The sequence below is a fragment of the Ranitomeya variabilis genome, chromosome 3, assembly GCF_051348905.1.
Source record: "Ranitomeya variabilis isolate aRanVar5 chromosome 3, aRanVar5.hap1, whole genome shotgun sequence".
NCBI lineage: Eukaryota > Metazoa > Chordata > Amphibia > Anura > Dendrobatidae > Ranitomeya > Ranitomeya variabilis.
This window is the reverse complement of record NC_135234.1, coordinates 141,160,121-141,181,348: the sequence shown is the minus strand read 5'-3', so window position 1 is coordinate 141,181,348 and position 21,228 is coordinate 141,160,121. Positions and strand designations below refer to the sequence as shown.

The 21,228-nt window shown below is 41.8% G+C and overlaps 1 protein-coding gene across 2 annotated transcripts in view; it reads left to right on the top strand.

Moving 5' to 3' along the window:
- Nucleotides 1–21,228, top strand: part of PRKX (protein kinase cAMP-dependent X-linked catalytic subunit) — a 168,096-nt gene that overhangs the window by 66,743 nt on the left and 80,125 nt on the right. The window contains exon 1 of one of the 2 annotated variants that reach the window (XM_077294718.1): nt 7,452–7,485. The exons of the other annotated variant lie outside the window; for it this stretch is intronic. Coding sequence (XP_077150833.1) covers nt 7,467–7,485 — 19 coding nt within the window. The 5' untranslated portion in view covers nt 7,452–7,466. Of the gene's footprint in view, nt 1–7,451; nt 7,486–21,228 lie in introns of those variants that run through there. 2 annotated transcript variants of the gene reach the window in all.

Sequence of the window (21,228 nt, the reverse complement as noted above, 5' to 3'; positions counted from 1 at the left end):
TTATTTTATGTGTCACCAGAGAAATCTGTTGTGGGTGTTATTCCTAATGCTAAACTGTGCGCATACCATACAATGTCTACTAATATGTGAAAATACTGCACACGTAAAGAACATTTCACTATCCAAAAATTATATATAGGGGGTATAAGATATCTGCACATCTGTTAAAATGCCAGGTTCAAATACCTTCTTTTGTGGTTTGGAGCTATGCTTAGGGTCATTGGCATACTGAAAAGTGAAATCCTTCATCTTCAGCTTTTTTTTTTTTTTTTGCTCTAAAATTGATATTTGAAACTTTATAATTCCCCTACCCCTCAGTTAAGCTGCTGAAGAGCCTCAAAGCATAATGCTGCCTTCACCATGCTTCACTGTTGGTATGGTCTTCTTTTGGTGATTCACTGTGTTGGCTTTCTGCCAAACGTTTCTTTTGGAATTATGGCTAAAAATCTCAACCTTGGTCTCCTCAGACCATAGTGCATTTTCAACCATGCTTTTGGCATACTTAATAAAAGTTTTGGTAATGCATAGCAAAGCTAGAATGTTTTTTCTTTGTAAGAAAAGGCTTGTCATTTCCTCCTACTCCATAAGCCAGTCGTGAAGAATACAGGAGATTGTTGTCATGTGCAGTACATAACCAGTTCCTGATATAAATTCCTACAACTTCCTTAATGTTTCTTTAGTGCTCTTGGCCGCCTCCTGCACCAATTTTCTTCTTGTCATTTCATCAATTTTTGAGGGACGTTTTGTTCTAGGCAACGTCACTGTTGTGCCAAATTTTAAGTCCGTTCTTAATGACTTCCTTCAGTGTTCCATGGTATATCTAATGACTTTGGAAAACTATTTATACCCTTCTCATCACTGCTGCAACAGCTAATGTAATGTAACAGGCGAATCCCCTGTACAGAGTTGCAAGTGTTTTCAATTTTTGTTTCAAATTTTCTCTGGCAAAAACTGCGACTTGCCTACCAGTTGAGATATACGGTACATATTATTTTTACAGCAGAGTCGCAACTCTACAATAGGCGGGCAACAAGTTGCACAAATGTTTTTGGGTGTACGACTGTTCTGGGAATTGCTGTGGCTCTGCATACGTTACTATGTAGTCCAGCTTTAAGTGGACCTTTCACTTCTCTGAAATTGATGTGAATGGTTAAAATGACCTTTTAATCCCCACAGTCAAATAAAAAAAAAAAGTTCACGAAGTATCCTTATTTACTTGTGTTAATTTTATTTACTTACTACTGAGTATTTGCTCATTTATTTCACTATTGATGTTTGCTACTGGCAATGCATACTGTGAAATCTCGAGCAAATTTGTGACCATATGACAGTTTTTGACTTGAGATTTGGTGGATTTCATCTGTGCAGTGCAATCAGGCATGGAGCGTGGACTGCGGAGGGAGGGGTTGTGGACTGCGGAGGGAGGGGTTGTGGACTGCGGAGGGAGGGGTTGTGGACTGCGGAGGGAGGGGTTGTGGACTGCGGAGGGAGGGGTTGTGGACTGCGGAGGGAGGGGTTGTGGACTGCGGAGGGAGGGGTTGTGGACTGCGGAGGGAGGGGTTGTGGACTGCGGAGGGAGGGGTTGTGGACTGCGGAGGGAGGGGTTGCGGAGGAAGGGGTTGCGGACTGCGGGGTTGCGGAGGGAGGGATTGCGGAGGGAGGGGTTGCGGACTGCGGGGTTGCGGAGGGAGGGATTGCGGAGGGAGGGGTTGCGGAGTGCCGGACTGCGGAGGGAGGGGTTGCGGAGTGCCGGACTGCGGAGGGAGGGGTTGCGGAGTGCGGAGGGAGGGGTTGCGGAGTGCGGAGGGAGGGGTTGCGGAGTGCCGGACTGCGGAGCTAAGAACATGTAACATTGGGGAACGCTCAGAAAAATCTGAGGATGCATTATGCACTGGATTGTTGACTGCTTAGAATGGCATCAAAGATGTTATGCAGCAGCAAAGCTGCATATTGTTCTAGAAACTTGAGCTTTACAAAAGTTTCTCCGAAGCATTTGTTTGTTTGTTTTTTAATATGAATTCTATATATTTTTCGTCTTTTTTTTTTTTTTTTTTTTTAATTCAATGTTTTAAATACCATTAGCCATACAAGTACGGTATCATCTTAGTGTTTTCTAGAATGAATAAAGAAACGGAGCAGTGTGAGGAATGGGACAAATAAACAGGGGAGGCAAATATATATATATATATATATATATATATATATATATATATATATATATATATATATATATATATATATGTATGTATATTATATCTATTATCCGATTCTAATGCATCGGTATTCTAGAATATGCATGTCCACGTAGTATATTGCACAGCCTATGCAGTATATAGCCCAGCCACGGTGTATATTGCACAGCCCACGGAGTATATAGCTCAGAGCCACGTAGTATATTGCACAGCCACATAGTATATAACAGTCACGTAGTGTATTGCACAGCTACGTAGGCGCACGTAGTATATAGCAATTTGGGCACTATATGCGTGGTTAAAAAGACTTAAAATAAAAAATAAACATATACTCGCCTTCCGAAGGCCCCTTGAAGTCCTGGCGCCTGTGTGCGGTGCACGCGGCAACTTCCGGTCCCAGGGTTGGTATGAACGCAGGACCTGTGATGACGTCGAGGTCACATGACCGTGAAGTCATGGCAGGTCCTTCTCGCATACCATCCTTGGCACCGGAACCTGCTGCTTGCATGGAGCGGTCATCGGAGCGTTGCGAGGAGCGGGAAAGGCGGCGGAATGTGAGTATATAAATTTCTTTTTTTTTTTTTAACGCATTAACTGCTCTTGTAATTTTTTTAATGAACTCATAGAAACACATTGTAACATTCATTAGGAGAAAAACATACAAAATGTTTTATACATTTTACTGAGACTGGCTCATTGTGCTGATAACTAGATGTAACATATGGAGTCATACAAAGTTCTGCGCTTACTAAGTACTCCAGATTCCATTTCCCCTCCTCCGCATCAGTGTATGAAGCAGCCGAGGTCTAATAGACTTGGCTTGCACAATAAAGGGGAAAGTGATAAGTCTTGGTGGGAGTAAGATATTTTCTTAATTCTGGTAAGGTCAACAGCTGTCCTTATATTTCACAACAATAAATACAACGTAATCTGTCATACTAAACGCATTGAAAATGACGTGGGGGTTAAAAGGAAAATGTAATGCGTTTTAGACTAGGCAGAAATAGGAAAGTATTATCCAAAGTCATACAGAATATGGTTATACATGCACAATATATTGTAGAACTGGTAGCACATCACCTTCGGCACATTTTAGCTCTTTTACCATTAGATACTGGATAGACAAATTAGTATTTGTATGCGAGCCAGTTAGGAGTCTAGGATGCCTAATACATTGGGTGGATCCTGAAATAGCATTTAGCCTTTCAGAATATTCGCTTCAGTCTGCTTTGATCTAGATTGCTTTGATACATTTTACAACAAACTTGTCATTTCATTTTACTTGGCATCATTTAAAGTGGCTCTTTAACCACTCCTGACATCATTTTGTAGTGAATACTTTTATTCATCATATAGTTAGAATGCTGGAGCATCTTTTCTTATAAGGCTGCATGCAGTCTTGTGTCTGGACCGTGATGCTTGCACTGGCCGCAGGTCATCTAACATGAACTTGACAGTCTTGTATATTTGCCTTTTTTTTTTTTCTTTTTTTTTTATTGTTAACATGTGTTAATGATATATGATATATGTGTGTAATGTATATGTGTAGATATATATTTTATTTCTCATTAATTTTAAAAAAATGATATATAAAATACAGGCAGTACCAGACTTGCAAGTATTCGATTTCCGTATGTTCTCTAGTTATGAATGTCTGATGTTAAAAATACAATAAAATACCTAATCTTCCTCTCCAACACTGACCTCTTCGTGCCGTCCGGTCCTCTGTTTTCCAGTCATGCGCTGCATCTCTGACCTCTTCACTATAGGCCAGATTTTCTGGATGCGCCATCATTCAAACTTTACCACATGCAGGCATGAGCGGCAAGCAGTGTAGTTGGGTACTGGTTAAAAACAAAAAGAAACAAACAAACAAAAGCCTAATACTCACCTTTCCTGCCACCTTGCTGCTTGCCATCTGGTCCTCTTCTTTCTTTCGCTTTGTGCTGCATCTCCAAAACTTCCTGCTGCGTTCATGAACCGGAGATCACTGTGTCTCATAAGATCATAGTTTTGACATCATGTCCGTGTGATGCACAGAAACCTTGGAGATCTGAATGTGACTAGAAGTCCTGGTCTATATTGAAGAGGCGAGGGATGCGGCTCAGGTCAATGGAATGAAGAGGATCGGATTGCGAGCAGCAGAGTGGTCGGTGGTGAGGTGAGTACTGTGATTTTTATTTCCTGACCTTATTCCTCTTTTTTCTTTATGAATTATATATGTGCTGCCTGATTATTTTGAGTCGCAATATAATGGATATGTGTGTATCCAAAAATCCCAGTGTGTTGATGCAAATTTGCAGTATAAGTGAATGTGGTCAGATTGCGACCCCTAGAGTACCCTAAAAAGTAGGTTAAAGAAAACATCCAACTGGGTCCTACTTTTTGCAACTTGTTTGTTGCAGTATTCTATGGGGTCGATATGTGATCATTCATCTGCTTTACCACGTGTTATCACAGTTTCACATGTCAATCTTTGGTTGTGCGACCTATGTTGTGGCCAAAGTTGCCATCTTGCCCCTGGCCTAATGGAGAATGTGGTCATTGTAATGTATGGGAAGGATGGCGACACTGTTATACTGAAAGATAAGTTGGAGAGGGGATAATATACCAGAGGGTACAAGTGAGGGGTGTTTATGAATGATACAGGGGGTGTTGATCAAATATTACAATAACGCCCACGCATTTTATTACTGATTAACCCCTGTTAAATAGCGATTGTGCGAGAGACTGTAATAAAGCTCCCGTGCCCACAGCCAAAGCAGACTTATGCTCGGGCTGCAGCTTTTGGTTTCGCCAATTGTTGGCGGATGGTAGGCTGCAGCGCTCAAGTAACATTATCACGACATTGCCAGCGGACTCGGCAACCCCAGCAGAGGAGCAGCGCTGGTCTGGGACAGATGTAGGCTTTTCTATTTTATGAAGCTAATTTGGGACATTCTACCGAGGTATCTAGTGGTGTGCAAAGCTGTGAAATGTTTTTAACTTGTGCCACTAATGAAATTTCGCCCATAGACTAGATAGGTGAAAAGTGCCTGATTGGCAGTCTGTCAGAGCGGGCACACGCTTCCGTTAGACGTGTCTCGCCTATTGGGGAAGTGTTTAGAATAAAGTCTTCTCTTTTGATTGCCGCTAGGTATGCCCATCCATGTATTCCAAAACAGAGGTACTGCAATTCGGGTCTTCCGGTTTGGCTAAAATGAATCCTCATGAATGCAAAGAGGAATCTTTTTACCCTGCTGTATAAAATGTAGCACTATCTCTAGACAGGACACATTTGCTTTATCTCCAGTTGTTATTAAACTGGCTAGTGTTCTGCTGTGGTGACAGGTTGACTATACTCGGATGATTGCGCAGAATGAAAGCCACCATGTTCGTAGTTCAATATTTATAAGGTTCAGGGCCGCGGTATCCATGATTGACAGCCGTCGTCTCTCACTACCATGTGAACATTGTTGACACTTGCCACTTCATCACCTCCTCGCTCTGGGGAATAGCACTTAAGATTGTGCTCTGATTGCCACCTGGCTCCTGAGTCACATGAACCCGCTGAGGGAGAATTGTATAGGGTTCCCTATGTTGGCTGGTGTTTAGAAACAGAATCTTTGGCCTCATTCACACTTGTGTATAACAGAACAACTAAAATGCAGAAATGCAACAGGGATGGTCTTTTTCTCACTTGTTTCACTGGCGCTATGTATAAAAAGTCGGCTGCGCTCATCCTCTCCTGGTTTTCCCGATACCCGGTGTCGTCATTATTCAGTATGTCATTTGTACTATTAGTGTATTTTTTTTGTTTCTGTTCTAGCGACACAAAATAAATTTTAGTACAGGTTAAAAAACTACAGTACTAAACCTGCTCTCCTGCTTTGTCATGTTTATGACATTCCTTTCTTGCTCCTCGCTTCTCATGTCCCAGTATAGTATTGCCTTTATTGTATTGCTTTCCGTTCCTTCTCCTGTCGCCTACATGTTGGGAGGGAGCACCGACACTCCAGTATAAATTTCCTACCGGCAAATTAGAAAGTGATGAAATGAGTAGGCCCTGGATACGGTGCTGTAGACTGGGTATTCCAATTTTAGATTCAATTCTCAGTGGAATTACAGGAGGATTGCAATTATTTCAGTGACATAATTCACAAGTCTATTCTGTATTCTGTTAACCCCTACTTTGCAAAGACAGTCGCTTTAGTAACCAAATTATCTTCAGATCTTTCCACCACCAGCAAGGTTGATTTTTTTTAAATGTTGTCCCACATGCACCTGTGGACATTAGGAAGAACATGGCTGCTTTTCAGAAGTTTTGTGTCGTGTTACAGCTCGGTCCTATTCACTGTCCTGAATTAGCTACAACACCGAACACAACCGGCAGAGTGATGGCGATGATGGCAGCCACGACTGTCTAATCCTGTAAAACCCTTTTAAGGAGGACGTGTCACCAGGTCAGAAATGTCCAGTTTTTGCGGTGCTCATATTCTCACGGTGCTCATAGGCGTCTTGGGGTCTTGTCTTGTACATTACGCTGTGAGCCACCCCCTAAAGACCATACAAGTTGCACTTAGTAAAAGGCCCTTATTTTTCAGACTGTATGGATTTACAAAAAAACAAAACATGGTAAAAGAGTACTCAGGGGAACAGGGGGAACAAAATAAGATCACAAATTTGACCCAGAGACCAATCCTGTTACGTTCTGTAATTAAAGAAGCACTCCTCCCATCAAAGTTTGCATCCTTATAATATATTGCCGTCATCATATTGCATAGCACTGTGTACTTACAATTGCTCATTTTGCTTTTCTCCCCAGTAAATTCTTCTCTTTTTCATTAGGTCTATGACAGCACATGATTAACAATAGAGATGAATGAATATCTTTAGCTCCTTTTTATTCGGCAAGCTATAGCGCTTACTGAAGAAGCTGCAGTGGGAATCCGGATACCTGGAGCGCTGCCGATAATCAGGTGTCCGGCGACGCAGCTTCATGTGTCACGGCTCTGTGACGGTCACAATACATGCATGGAGAGCCTGTTTATTTTCCCACCAGTTTACTACATGTCTGAGGTAACTTGAAGGGAGACCGTAGTTGGTAGGTTAGATAGCCAATCAGATGACTGTCGCAGGGGAAGATTAGAACCTCTTCCCCGGTGACAGTCTGTGATTGGTAGGGTAATGTTTGTAAACACAGCGGGCTGCTGGTTGAATGGTGGCAGTGCTTGGGGTCTGTCAGACAGTCTGCGTTCCTACCTAAGAGCTGCCCTTCCTCACCGTCATTTTGTCATGGTCTTTGGTCATTCGGGTAATTGTATGGACAGCGCTTTCTAGTTAACAGGATTAAAATTTTGCCAAGCTGCGATTATTGGTGTATGTGTTCAGATGTGGACGGATCTTGAGTTATGTTGGTGCGTTTTTGTGTTAAAATTTTAATAGACCGTGGCCAATTTGATCCACTAGTCAACGTGTTGTTTTACACCAATTTGATTAGTTTAATCATTTTATAAGTATTGTTCTGTAATGCCATCTGTCAGCACAAAATGACTGTTCAAACTAAGCACCGCACCTGGTGCACCTGTGGTGTGGCCATTGCCGTTCAGTGCACCTTCCCACCAACTTGTTTCCCATCTATATCTGCCCTCTTACGCTTGTAGAGTCAGAGCTTTCAATGAAGGAAGGGAAGGGCTGAGAATGATGCAAAACAGCAGGTTGGCTGGTGCCCATGGTTGTTTGCCATGGCAAGGAAATATGCACACTGAACTTTTGGAGGAACTTTTTGAAGGAGGAACTCTCCAAATTTTCCTGACATCTGTTGATTAGCCAGGTTGGTGCGACATTGTGTGTACATCACACCATGCTGACCACGTCGCTGTGGCCCAGGTCAGCAGAAGAGAAGCAGCGGGTCACAGATTACTGTCCTGGCCAATGGAATGGAGACATGCTTCTCTAGCCGTCACACCACCTAGACCTTGTGCAGTGCAGCAGAATGATTCTGACTATTGTGCAGGCCAGACAGTAAAGGCCCCGTCTCACATAGCGAGATCGCTAGCGAGATCGCTGCTGAGTCACAAGTTTTGTGACGCAACAGCGATCTCAGTAGTGATCTCGCTATGTGTGACACGTACCAGCGATCAGGCCCCTGCTGCGAGATCGCTGGTCGTGTCGGAATGGCCTGGACCTTTTTTTGGTCGTTGAGGCCCCGCTGACATCGCTGAATCGGTGTGTGTGACACCGATCCAGCGATGTCTTCACTGGTAACCAGGGTAAACATCGGGTTACTAAGCGCAGGGCCGCGCTTAGTAACCCGATGTTTACCCTGGTTACCAAAAAAACCAAACAGTACATACTCTCCTTTCGGTGTCCAGGTCCCTTGCCGTCCGCTTCCTGCTCTGACTGCCGGCCGGAAAGTGAGAGCAGATCACAGCAGTGACGTCACCGCTGCGCTCTGCTCTCACTGTACTGCAGTCAGAGCAGGAAGCAGACGGCAAGGGACCTGGACACCGAAAGGCGAGTATGTACTGTTTGGTTTTTTTGGTAACCAGGGTAAACATCGGGTTACTAAGCGCGGCCCTGCGCTTAGTAACCCGATGTTTACCCTGGTTACCGGGTGCTGCAGGGGGACTTCGGCATCGTTGATGACAGTTTCAACGATGCCGAAGTCGTTCCCCTGATCGTTGGTCGCTGGAGAGAGCGGTCTGTGTGACAGCTCCCCAGCGACCACATAGCGATTTACCAACGATCACGGCCAGGTCGTATCGCTGGTCGTGATCGTTGGTAAATCGCTATGTGAGACGGGGCCTTAAGGGTATGTGCAGATAGTCAGTAGGATAAGGATCAATAAATGCTGCGGGTTGGACGTTGTGTACTTGTGCAGCGTCCAGATGTTACAGCATAGTGGATAGGATTTCAAGAAATCCTATGCCCACTGTGTCCACAGACGCCTGCAGCGACGGACATGCGTTGTGTCTCTCCAGACAGCAGCATGTCTATTTCTCTTGCGGATACACTAGTCTCGACAAGAGAAATTTCACCAATAGAATGTGTTGGACGTGGTAAATATGCGCGGTTCAGTGATCACATGTGGATTTACCAGCATTCAATAGACTGCATCGCTTTAGACGCAGCGAAGATGCTCTGCATCCAAAGCGCTGTTACTTCCAGATTGTGTGCATCGGGTTTAACACAAGCATTGGACACGTTGGAGTTCTCCACAAAATAACAGCTTTGTAAGCCTAGAAAAATACCTGTAATCACTTAAAAAATCACCTTATCCTCATAGTTATATTAGTTTTTCATCTTCTGCAAAGAACCATGACTTTTTTATTTCTCCTACGACATGGATGAAGAAGGGCTTCTTTTTTTGTCGTAAGGGGTGCAGTACGGCACCATTTATTTCCCCACATTATATATTAAAAAAGCATGAAAAATATTCCAAGTGTGATGAAATGGTAAGAAAAATTGGTTTTCTATTGAAGTGGTAAAAAAAATGTGCTTTGTGTCTAAGTTTCTGAGAACCGTATCACTTTTTTTTTATATTAGTAGGGGTACGTGAGGGCTTGTTTTTTCACATTGAGCGGATGGTTTTTATTGAGACCAAATTCAATTAATAATGAGATCCATTTAATAATATATGATGTGAATTTCACCGTTGGCATTCATACCTATGATATTTTATGGGGTTATGGACCGAGCGCTCCGTGGAAAATATCCGAGAGATGTCTGATTGTGATTCAAGGGTCGGATCAAAACTGGGAATGCAAGTCAATCGGTCAGAAAAAAACGCCCCAAAACTTTCAAGTGCTGTCTGAATGTCAGAACAGAGGAGGTGGAAAAACTGTTTTTTTTTTTTCTTCCTAATGTCTCCACGTATGAAGGAAAACGGATGACTCGGACATAGCTCTAATCAGAATAATCAGTCCGTTTTTCTTGTATGTGAAAAAATCGGATGTGTGAATGAGGCCTTAGACTGACTCTATTTGAGGCATTGGATGTATAAAATTAAACACTCTTAAGACTTTTTTCCAGAAGGATTTATTTAGCAGTGTACCCTTCTTACCCACTTCGCTCCTGTTTGTAGCTGCGGTTGGGCTTGTTGTAATCTCACACTTGTAAGCTGGTAACGACCTTCTATCGCTCTGAAGGACCTTTCTCTACTATATATTGTACACCAAGTGACCCTAATAGACTGAAAATATCTAAATGAGCTATACTGGATTTTTTTATTTAATTGAGACAAATAATTGTCAAATCGGATGCTTTAACTGGTTTGTTGTAACCTTTATAATCCCGGTCACTTCTTCTTGGTAAACTTCTACCGTGAGTGAGACCTTCTCCTTTACCCTCCCTTAGTGTGTTACACTATTTCATTTAATAGTAATTATTTCCTGTAGTATAGAATAGACAAAGGCTGAGCACCCAGTTGGTCATATTGAGATCTTTTTTTTTCTTTAGTATTTACAGCAGTGGAGTCTTCATTCACCTATTTTAGACATTTCATGAAGTTGCTCTGAAATGAGACGGCGGCTTTTATTATGACACATGAGTGCGGGACCTATCTACTTTATGGCTTGTGTTTTCTGATACTAGCAGGAATATCGGCACATTTTTAAAGCAGAACCACGATGGCTCATATTACTTTGTCGTCACTGGCTTGCTAATGTACGTCATAGTGTGATTTACTATGTCTACAATTGTCAATTTCTTGATTGGACCCTTAAATTATTATGGATTTTATCAGATAACCGAGACCTTTGACGAAACGGTACAGAAGAGCGGTACACAGAGAATCTCTCTTCTTTTGACAGATTTAATGGTAATTCTGCTTGAAATAAGAGGCGGTTAGTCCTAAAAATTCCTTACGTCCTACGGTCCTATATCATTGGCGCCAACATGTTCAAGTAGTTGCATATACACATTCTTTTCAAATAAAAACATATTGATGTAGATTTTTCATTATACCAGGATACTTTTATTTGCTTCATTTTAAAATGTGTGCTACCGATATTGATCTCTGTAAGATCAGGCTCGCTCACTGTCATATAACTCTTACATCTTACTAGAAATAGGGTCCTTTTAGCAATATAGTATAATGAAGAACAAAATGACTTTCCTGTTTCCCAGGCAGAGACATGGAGAGCAGTAGTAGCGGTCTGGCAGTGAGCGCTCGAATAGCTGCACTAGATCACTGCATCTCCAACTATAAGGCCGGTTTCACACGTCAGTGGCTCCAGTACGTGAGGTGACAGTTTCCTCACGTACCGGAGACACTGACACGTAGACCCATAAAAATCGATGCATCTGTGCAGATGTCATTGATTTTTTGCGGACCGTGTCTCCGTGTGCCAAACACGGAGACATGTCAGTGTTCGTGGGAGCGCATGTATTACACGGACCCATTAAAGTCAATGGGTCCGTGTAAAACACGGACCACACACGGACCTTCTCCGTTTGCAGTCCGTGTGGCGTGCAGGACACAGCGCTACAGTAAGCGCTGTCCCCCCCACTGGTGCTGAATCCGCGATTCATATGTTCCCTGCAGCAGCGTTTGCTGCAGAGAAAATATGAATAATAGTGTTTAAAATAAAGATCTATGTGTCTGCCGCCCTCCCACCCACTGTGCGCCCCCCCCGCTGTTCTGAAAATACTCACCCGCCTCCCTCGCTGTGTTCTATGCTGGCCGCCCCTTCTACTGTATGCGGTCACGTGGGGCCGACGATTAGTCATGAATATGTGGCTCCACCTCCCATAGGGGTGGAGCCGCCTATTCATGACTGTAAATGAGCGGCCCCACGTGACCGCATACAGTAGAAGGGGCGGCCAGCACAGGAAGCATCGACAGCCAACGAGGGACGCGGGTGAGTATTTTCAGAACAGCGGGGGGGGGGGGGGGGCGCACAGGGGGTGGGAGGGCGGCGGACACATAGATCTTTCTTTTAAACACTATTATTCATATCTTCTATGCAGCAAACGCTGCTGCACAGAAGATATGAATCGCGGCTTCAGCACGATGCTGTGTACCACACGCGTGGGTACCACACGCTCTGTGTGGTACCCACTCGGCACACGGGCGGCACACGTGTGCCGCACGTATGGCCTGCGTGAGCTCACGGGCACACGGACACGGATAACTCCGGTACCGATTTTTTCCGGTACCGGAATTATCTGGACGTGTGGGACAGCCTTTAAGGCACCCACACATTGTTGGCCCAGCTGTGGAGGCAGTTTCGGACAGAAGCAATCAGAAACTAGTCTCTCAGATTTAATGTAGTGCTTATATTAATGGTATACGGTTATACGATTTGTGAGGCCAAAGCAAAAAAAAAAAAAAAATTAGAAAAAAAAAAAGGTTTGAAGCCCCCCTGTAGATATTACTTTAAAAGTCATGTGTAACAATCCATCAACTCAAAGCGTGCTTCCAAGCTTGGGGAAGGACAGAATGAGATTCCAAATACAAATTCTTTTGAAAGAACAAGAAAAGGTAAAAAAAAGTTTTTCCATGTGTCAGTGCATAGTGTCCTCAATACGGAGCAGATACTTAACTCCTTAGTGACCAAGCCAATTTTTACAGTTCTGACCAATGTCCCTTTTATGAAGTTATAACTCTGGAGCACGTCAACAGATCCCACTGATTCTGAGAATATTTTTTGTGACATATTGTACTACAGGTTAGTGGTAACATTTCTTTGATATGACTTGTTTATTTATGAAAAATAACATACAGTATACACTTATTCCTTAGCGTCGCTTTTTAACAGCACAGAAATAAGTACCCTTAACTGCCGCCGTTAATGGGTATATTGTCGGTCGTTAAGGGGTTAAAGCTATGTGCACACATTGCGTTTTTGCTGGGGGTTTTTTTTGTGTAGATTTGTAACAAAACCTGAAGCCTCCTGCACACATTGCTCATTTGTGAAGTTCAGATTGAGATTTGCAGCATATCAATGCTTTTAGCATCTTTGCTGCAGACTTCACCCATACTAATAAGTGGGGAAAAATCTGCATCAAAAAACACATTTTTGCCGCTGCATTATTCCTGCCAAGAGATGCAGAAATATCTGCCACCAATACTTAACTTGTGCACATACTCTTATTGCAATATATACCACTTCTAGGCTGTTCACATGTAGAATCTAAGAAAAGATGTTGCTCAATCCTAGTTTACATCTCTTTAGCATATTACATGGGTTGCTGATCTGGTTTTGAATATTGTTTTTGAAGTAATTTATTTTATTGCTGACTTGTATATTGACCCATAGTGCATACACTTTACAGATACTTTCCGTACCCACTGTATGTTGTATTCAGACCCCTTTAAATTTTTCACTCTTTCATATTGTAGACATTTGGAAAATTCAAAAAGAAAAACTGAAATATCACATGGTCATAAGTATTCAGACCCTTTGCTCAGACACTCATATTTAAGTCACATGCTGTCCATTTCCTTGTGTTCCTCCTTGAGATGGTTCTGCTTCATGGGAGTCCAGCTGTTTAATTAAACTGATAGGTGTGTGCCTTTCCAAATCAAGTCCTGTCTATATAAGGGTATGTGCACACGTTGAGGATTCCATTGCAGATTTTTTTCTGCAGAATCCGGAGGTAAAATGACCTTCGTTTTACCTGTGGATTTTGTGCGGTTTTCAGCTGCGTTTTTACACTTGCCGATTCCTATAGTGAAACATTGTAACAGTGTAAAACGCTGCGGAATCTGCACAAAGAATTGACATGCTGTGGAAAATATACCACTGTGTTTCTGCACGGAATTTTCTGCAGCATGGGCATAGCGGATTTGGTTTTCCATAGATTAGATATACTAAAGGAAAAAAAGTTGCAGCACTCACCCACGACTCTTCACTTCTTTATTATACATAACGATCCATTATTTGGATGTGGCACAGAGACTTGTGAGGGCTTGTGAGGGGAGCAGGGATGTGCAGGAACGAGACAGACGACGGCCGTTTCGCGCACTTGCGCTTCTACGGGTCCATGTGAGTTGTGCTAATGATGTAATTTCCTTTTATAGGATTTAGACATTTCACAAATTATACAAATACATATGTGATTACGATTAAAAACAACATTCCACTCGTATTGCATACTACGGCAGCGCAACTGCTTAGATGAACACCGACATATCAAGTTTTTCGTTCAAACCCCAAGGACCCTGTGCATTTGTTCTAAGGATCCACCTGGCTTCCCGTTGCAAAAGTAATCTATTGTGATCGCCACCTTGCTTTGGGGGGTTAACCATTTCTAGCCCGGCAAACTTCAATACATTAGGATCACCTCCATGGCATTCCTGTATATGTTTTACTAGGCGTACTCTCCCCCTACCCGTGAGGATTGAATTATAGTGCTCACGGAATCGCACCATGAGAGCCTTATTGTTTTACCTATGTAAAATCGATTGCAGGGGCAGAAGATTACGTAAACAATAAATTTACTTTTGCATGTTATGAAGTCTTTTACTGTGTGGATATGCGTACCTATCCTTAATGGATTGTCTGTTCGGTGGAGAAAACACATACTACAATTTCCACACTTATGGTTACCTGGTGGTGCAGATTTCTCAATCCAGTTTGTACTACGCTTTTCTATACGATTTTTTTACCACCAAGTCACCTATATTATTTGAACGTTTATACGAGAACAAAGGGGTAGTTGTTGCAAAATCTGTATCTTTTTGCAAGATGTGCCAATTTTTGCGTATTGCCGCATGTATTTGGTTATCAAGCGGACTGTGCTTGAATATGAATGGGAACCTGCGATTTTCATTGCGTTTTTTTGTCCCATCATTTTTCTTATTTTGTCTGCTATTTCCCTTTTTTAAAAGATCTATTTGGGATAGTGCTGTTGCACGTATGTCGGCCTCATCTAATAAATGCTTTGGGTATCCTCTTTTTCTAAAACGCATTTTTAGCTCCTCGATTTGTTTTCTATAAGTCTCATCACAGTTATTGATTTTTCTTATTCTTACCATTTGAATAAACGGGATACTACGTTTTGTATGGCTGGGGTGCGCACTATTGAAATGTAAAACACTTTGTTGCTGTTATTTTTCTATGCACACTGGTTAGTATGGAACCCTCTTTTATTTCCACCTTTACATCTAGGAATTCTAATTCACTGCCCCCAAAGACTGATGTAAATTTCATGTTTTCATCATTATTTTCGTTTAGAAATCCAACAAACTGATTAAAAATTTGCTCCTCCCCATCCCAAATTATGAAGATGTCATCAGCAAAACGTAAAAAGAGGCGAATATGTTTTAAATAGGGATTCTGTGGTCCGGTGACATGCTTCTCCTCAAACGCTGCAAGAAACAGGTTTGCAAAGACGCATGCCACCGGAGTACCCATCGCCGTACCAACCCTTTGGCGATACCATTTGTCTAAAAATCTAAACGTGTTGTTTGACAAAACAAACTCTAGGCTGTCAGTTATAAAAGATACGAAATCCTGGTCTTTATCAGTATTTGATAAGATGTGATGAATTGATTCTATGCCCTTCTGTTGCCGAATTCTCGTATACAAATTTACAATATCTATGGATGCTAAAGCAAAGGTAGGTTGCCAAACAAAATCCTTTAAAGCCAAGAGTAAGTCTCCTGAATCTTTTACAAATGAAGGAATTTCCCATAATAGTGGTTTTAACAGCCAATCTAGAAATTGCGACAGAGGTTCCGTTATTGAATTTATTCCGGAGACAATAGGTCGTCCTGGAGGTTTTTCTGCATTTTTGTGGACTTTTGGGATGCTGTACCAATTTGGATAGCTGGGGAATTCAGGTATTAATTTTTCCGCCCGTTTCTTAGAGATAGTCCCTTTTTCCACATACCTTTGCAGCAGGGTTCTTAATTTATCTTTGATGCCGTTTGTTGGATTTTTTTCTAAGGGCCGATATGTATTTAAATCATTTAGCTGAGATAACGCTTCTTCTATGTAATATGTTCTATCTAGGATGACTAAATTGCCCCCTTTATCCGCTTTTCTAATTATGACGTCCTCCCACTTTTGTATCTCCTTCAAAGCTTTTTGTTCTAACATAGACAGATTTTTTTGGGGTTGTGTGTAGAGAACCGCTTCTATATCTTTTATAACTAAATCCTCAAACAAATCTATATTGTTGCCTGGGGAAATAGGGGGCATCCATCGTGACTTCACTCCTCCTGTAAAAGGAGAGGTTACTGACGATTCCTCCACTACTCCTATACCCTCAGATGAAATTTCATCAATATTACCGAGATTTGCCAATAAGTTGGCAATCTCCCTATCATCTTGATCAATCCCAGGGTATGCCATAAAGCCCATTTGGCCAACTGTAGCTGGTATATCAGTAGTGACCGATGCGGGGGTGGCTCCTCTGTTTTTACAAAAGAATTTATAAAGATGTAGTTTCCGAATGCTTTTAAACAATTCAATTTTAAACTCCCCCAAGTCAAATGATTCTGGTAAGCAAAAGTTCAGTCCATGAGATAAGACCTTTAGATGATCTTCTGTAAGAAGTCTTTTCGATAAATTTATGACTTGTAGAGGTTCATCGATGCTGTTGGACGCGTTATCTGCATTTAGTGTCTCCAGGAGACTTGTTTTCGTTTTTTGAAGATGCTTTTTTCTTCCCCCCCCCCCCCCGGCGAATTTTCTTCCTTCTAAAGGGGTTCCCGGACCCCTCTGGACCTGGGAAACTGTTATTGCATTTGTAGGGGCGGGCACCTCCTCTTGGAGTTCTTCTGCTGCGCTAGAGTCAGAGTCTGTGACCCATCCATCACGCATCACCTGATATTTTTTTCCTGATTTCTTAGGACGACTTCTAGAAAAAGGTTTTTTGGGAATATTTTTATTCCACGAGAATACTTGACTGGTCTCAAAATCCCGTTTGTCTCTTAAGAATTTTTCTTTTTTCTTTTCTTTAGTTTCCAACTGGATAATCACAAGTCTTTTTTCCATTTTTTTTTTATCAAAGGTCTTAAAGGCACTTTCTCCTATCCGAGTTTTTAATTCATTTTTAGATCTTTCTAGTTGTTCACATATTAGACTAATCCTTTTCATTGTGTGATAGTACTAATTGGAGCAAATTCTGCGAACACTGTAAATGTATTTTTTCCCATGCACTCTGGAAACCGGGATCTTCTTTAACCCCTTCCCGACATGTGACGGTATAGTACGTCACATGTCGGGACCCCCGCTTTGATGTGCGCTCCGGCGGTGAGCGCACATCAAAGCCGGGACATGTCAGCTGTTTTGAACAGCTGACATGTGCCCGCAATAGGCGCGAGCAGAATCGCGATCTGCGCGCGCCTATTAACTAGTTAAATGCCGCTGTCAAACGCAGACAGCGGCATTTAACTACCGCATCCGGCTGTGCGGCCGGATATGAGCGCATCGCCGACCCCCGTCACATGATCGGGGGTCGGCGATGCTCCTCCATTGTAACCATAGAGGTCCTTGAGACCTCTATGGTTACTGATTGCCGGTGGCTGTGAGCGCCCCCCTGTGGTCGGCGCTCACAGCACACCTGCAAATCTGCTGTGTAGCAGCGATCTTATGATCACTGCTGCATAGCAGAGCGCTTCTAGCCTCCCATGGAGGCTATAGAAGCATGGCAAAAGTAAAAAAAAAAAAAAGTTTTTAAAAATGTGAAAAAAATAAAAAAAATAAAAGTTTAAATCACCCCCCATTCGCCCCAATCAAAATAAATCAATTTAAAAAAAACCCAACCTACACATATTTGGTATCGCCGCGTTCAGAATCGCCCGATCTATCAATAAAAAAAAAAGCATTAACCTGATCGCTAAATGGCGTAATGAGAAAAAAATTCGAAACGCCAGATTTACGTTTTTTTGGTCGCCACGACATTGCATTAAAATGCAATAACGGGCGATCAAAAGAACGTATCTGCACCAAAATGCTATCATTAAAAACGCCAGCTCGGCACGCAAAAAATAAGCCCTCACCTGACCCCAGATCACGAAAAATGGAGACGCTACGAGTATCGGAAAATGGCGCAATTTTGTTTTGTTTTTTGCAAAGTTTGGAATTTTTTTTCACCACTTAGGTGAAAAATAACCTAGTCATGTTAGGTGTCTATGAACTCCTAGTGACCTGGAGAATCATAATGGCAGGTCAGTTTTAGCATTTAGTGAACCTAGCAAAATAGGCAAGCAAAAAACAAGTGTGGGATTGCACTTTTTTTGCAATTTCACTGCACTTGGAATTTTTTTCCCGTTTTCTAGTACACGACATGCTACAACCAATGATGTCGTTCAAAAGTACAACTCGTCCCGCAAAAAATAAGCCCTCACATGGCCAAATTGACGTAAAAATAAAAAAGTTATGGCTCTGGGAAGGAGGGGAGCGAAAAACGAAAACGGAAAAACGGAAAAAGCTCCGGGGGTGAAGGGGTTAAACTGAGAAATCTCTTTAAATACACACAGACATGCACAGGGTCCCTGGGGTTTGAACGAAAAACTTGATATGTCGGTGTTCATCTGAGCGGTTGCGCTTCCGTAGTATGCAATACGAGTGGAATGTTGTTTTTAATCGTAATCACATATGTATTTGTATAATTTGTGAAATGCCTAAATCCTATAAAAGGAAATGACATCACTAGCACAGCTCACATGGACCCGTAGAAGCGCAAGTGCTCGAAACGGCCGTCTGTCTCGTTCCTGCACATCCCTGCTCCCCTCACAAGCCCAAGCCGTCTCTGTGCCACATCCAAATAATGGATCGTTATGTATAATAAAGAAGTGAAGAGTCGTGGGTGAGTGCTGCAACTTTTTTTTCCTTTAGTATATCTGTTTGGACTGCTAACAATATTTGCTAAGCACCGCCCAAATCTTCCACGGGTTGCTACACTCTCATAGCCGATGAAAGGATTTTGTATTGGAGAAAGGAATAACTGGAATAATTTGTTCCTTCAGTGCCAGTGTACTTCTCTACCTTTATGATTATTTTCCATAGATTAACATGGTACTGAACACCACATGGAAAACTGCTGCGGATCCAGATCTGCAGGGCCAAATGCGCTGCGGATCCGTTGCGGTTGCGACAATCCGTCGCTAATACAAGTCTATGGAGAAAAAAACGCATCCTGCAAGCACTTTTGCAGGATGCGTTTTTTTTCTACAAAACGACGCATAGCGACGTGCAGTGCACAACGCTAGTGTGAAAGTAGCTTAAGACCTCACAGCTCACAGTGCATGTCAGACCAAATGAGGATCATGAGGTCAAAGAAACTGGCCAAGGAGCCCAGAGACAGAATGAATGCATTCAACCATTGTTGAAGTGGAGAATGACTAAAGTTTACAGGAAGTGGACAGGAAGCTGCAGACTTCTAAATAAAAAACATAATTCTGAGGTATAATACTTATAAAGCTCATGAATTTAATATCGTCGTCCTCATCGCCTTTTCAGGACCTTTAATGGCATGATAACAAAAATGTCAATAGTAGACTATAGATCTTCCTTGAATGTGCATGCTTGGCTTTTTACCTGTTATTATGCATCACGCTTTAATAGTTTTAGAAATAAATAACTTTTAACACCTCTGAACTAAGGTGATAAAAGGAAGCATGGAACAGCCCAGGGAAAGCTCAGTGCAAAGCCAGTTCTGCAGGAGAATGCACGCTCATCCCCTGGTTTCCAATTTAAATTCAACAGGTGTCCCACTCATTCAAGCAGCTGCAGCGACTCTTCCCTATCCACTACCGTCAGTGTTTACCTTCCCTTTTAAGCTACTGTTTGGCAAGTTCAGGTGAAAAATGAGATGAGTGAACAGGAGGTTTTGCATTGAAGAATGCTCGTAGAAAGCCGTCACCTTGGGAATGGCAGCTTCTAAATCTACATGTAAGAAGCTAATTGTTCATCTGTAGTAGCATGCACAATTATTTAAAACCTTGTTTAATTTTTGCTTGGACGAATTCTATTATACAGGCTAAAATTTCCTGTGAGTAATTAATAAGTGACAGAAAACGACACCAGTACTGGAATTAAAATGTAGGTGGAAAACGTCAACTACCAGAATAAAAAAAAAATCTTCCTGGAGAAAGCAGCTGCCGATTTCTCTCTCAGCAAGAAATCCCAGCGTAATCTGAAGCATTAGCAGTTTATTTACCTTCATCCATTCAGCTACTCGCACACATAAGTAGAGAAATACATTTTCATAAAATAACTTAATGAGTAACTTGACAAGAAAAAAGGTATCTTTTTTTATTTCTAATTATTTCTAATTAATAATCAGCATTGGCAAAGATGATGTGCCTTATTTTGCTTCCTGCTCTCTTAAACCCCATTCTAATAGGGCAGTTTTACTAATTCAGCCTCTTTAAGATTCTGCTTTGAATCACTGCCTTTGTAAACGGTGTTTGAGTACAGATTCTTGCAAACACCTCTTGCTGGAGGAGACATTCAAGCAGCTTTGAGAAAGAGCATGAGCCGGACAGGTAAAACAGCACTTTCAGCATGCATGATTTTTAAAAGCGATGGAATCAAAATCATGTAACGGAGTATATCACAAAGATAAATGGCTTTCTAAAAAAAATTTTTTAGCTTAACTTCTCACAGCCCACTTTATACCATTTCAGAATTGAATTACTTTCAGTGTTTACAATACAGAAATCTCCTTTTATTTGTTCTGAGATTTATTTTTCGGCTGAGCCAGTCATCAGAATATCCTCTGGTCATAGACCTATCACGTCAGAACTAGAAACTAAAGCTTTTGCTTGTTTAAAGTATAATTTATGAGGGCAAGTCAAAGAGGAAGGAATTTAATGTAATTGTATGTGAAACTTGACTCATATGTATCCTACTTCCCTTAAATAAAGAAAGTGACTCCATACATTAATAATGTTTTTACTGTATTCACCTGTAAGCTAAACAAGTTGTCGATCACTACATATTTGTTGTATTTTTTTATTTTTTTTTCTCTAATAAAGCAAAAATACTCTTCTGATTGCTTAGGAATAGTGACTGCAGTAGGCATGCTCTTTGGTTGTCAGAGAACCTATGAAATATGGAAGATCGCTCGTGCTAATGACAGAACAGGCATGTGT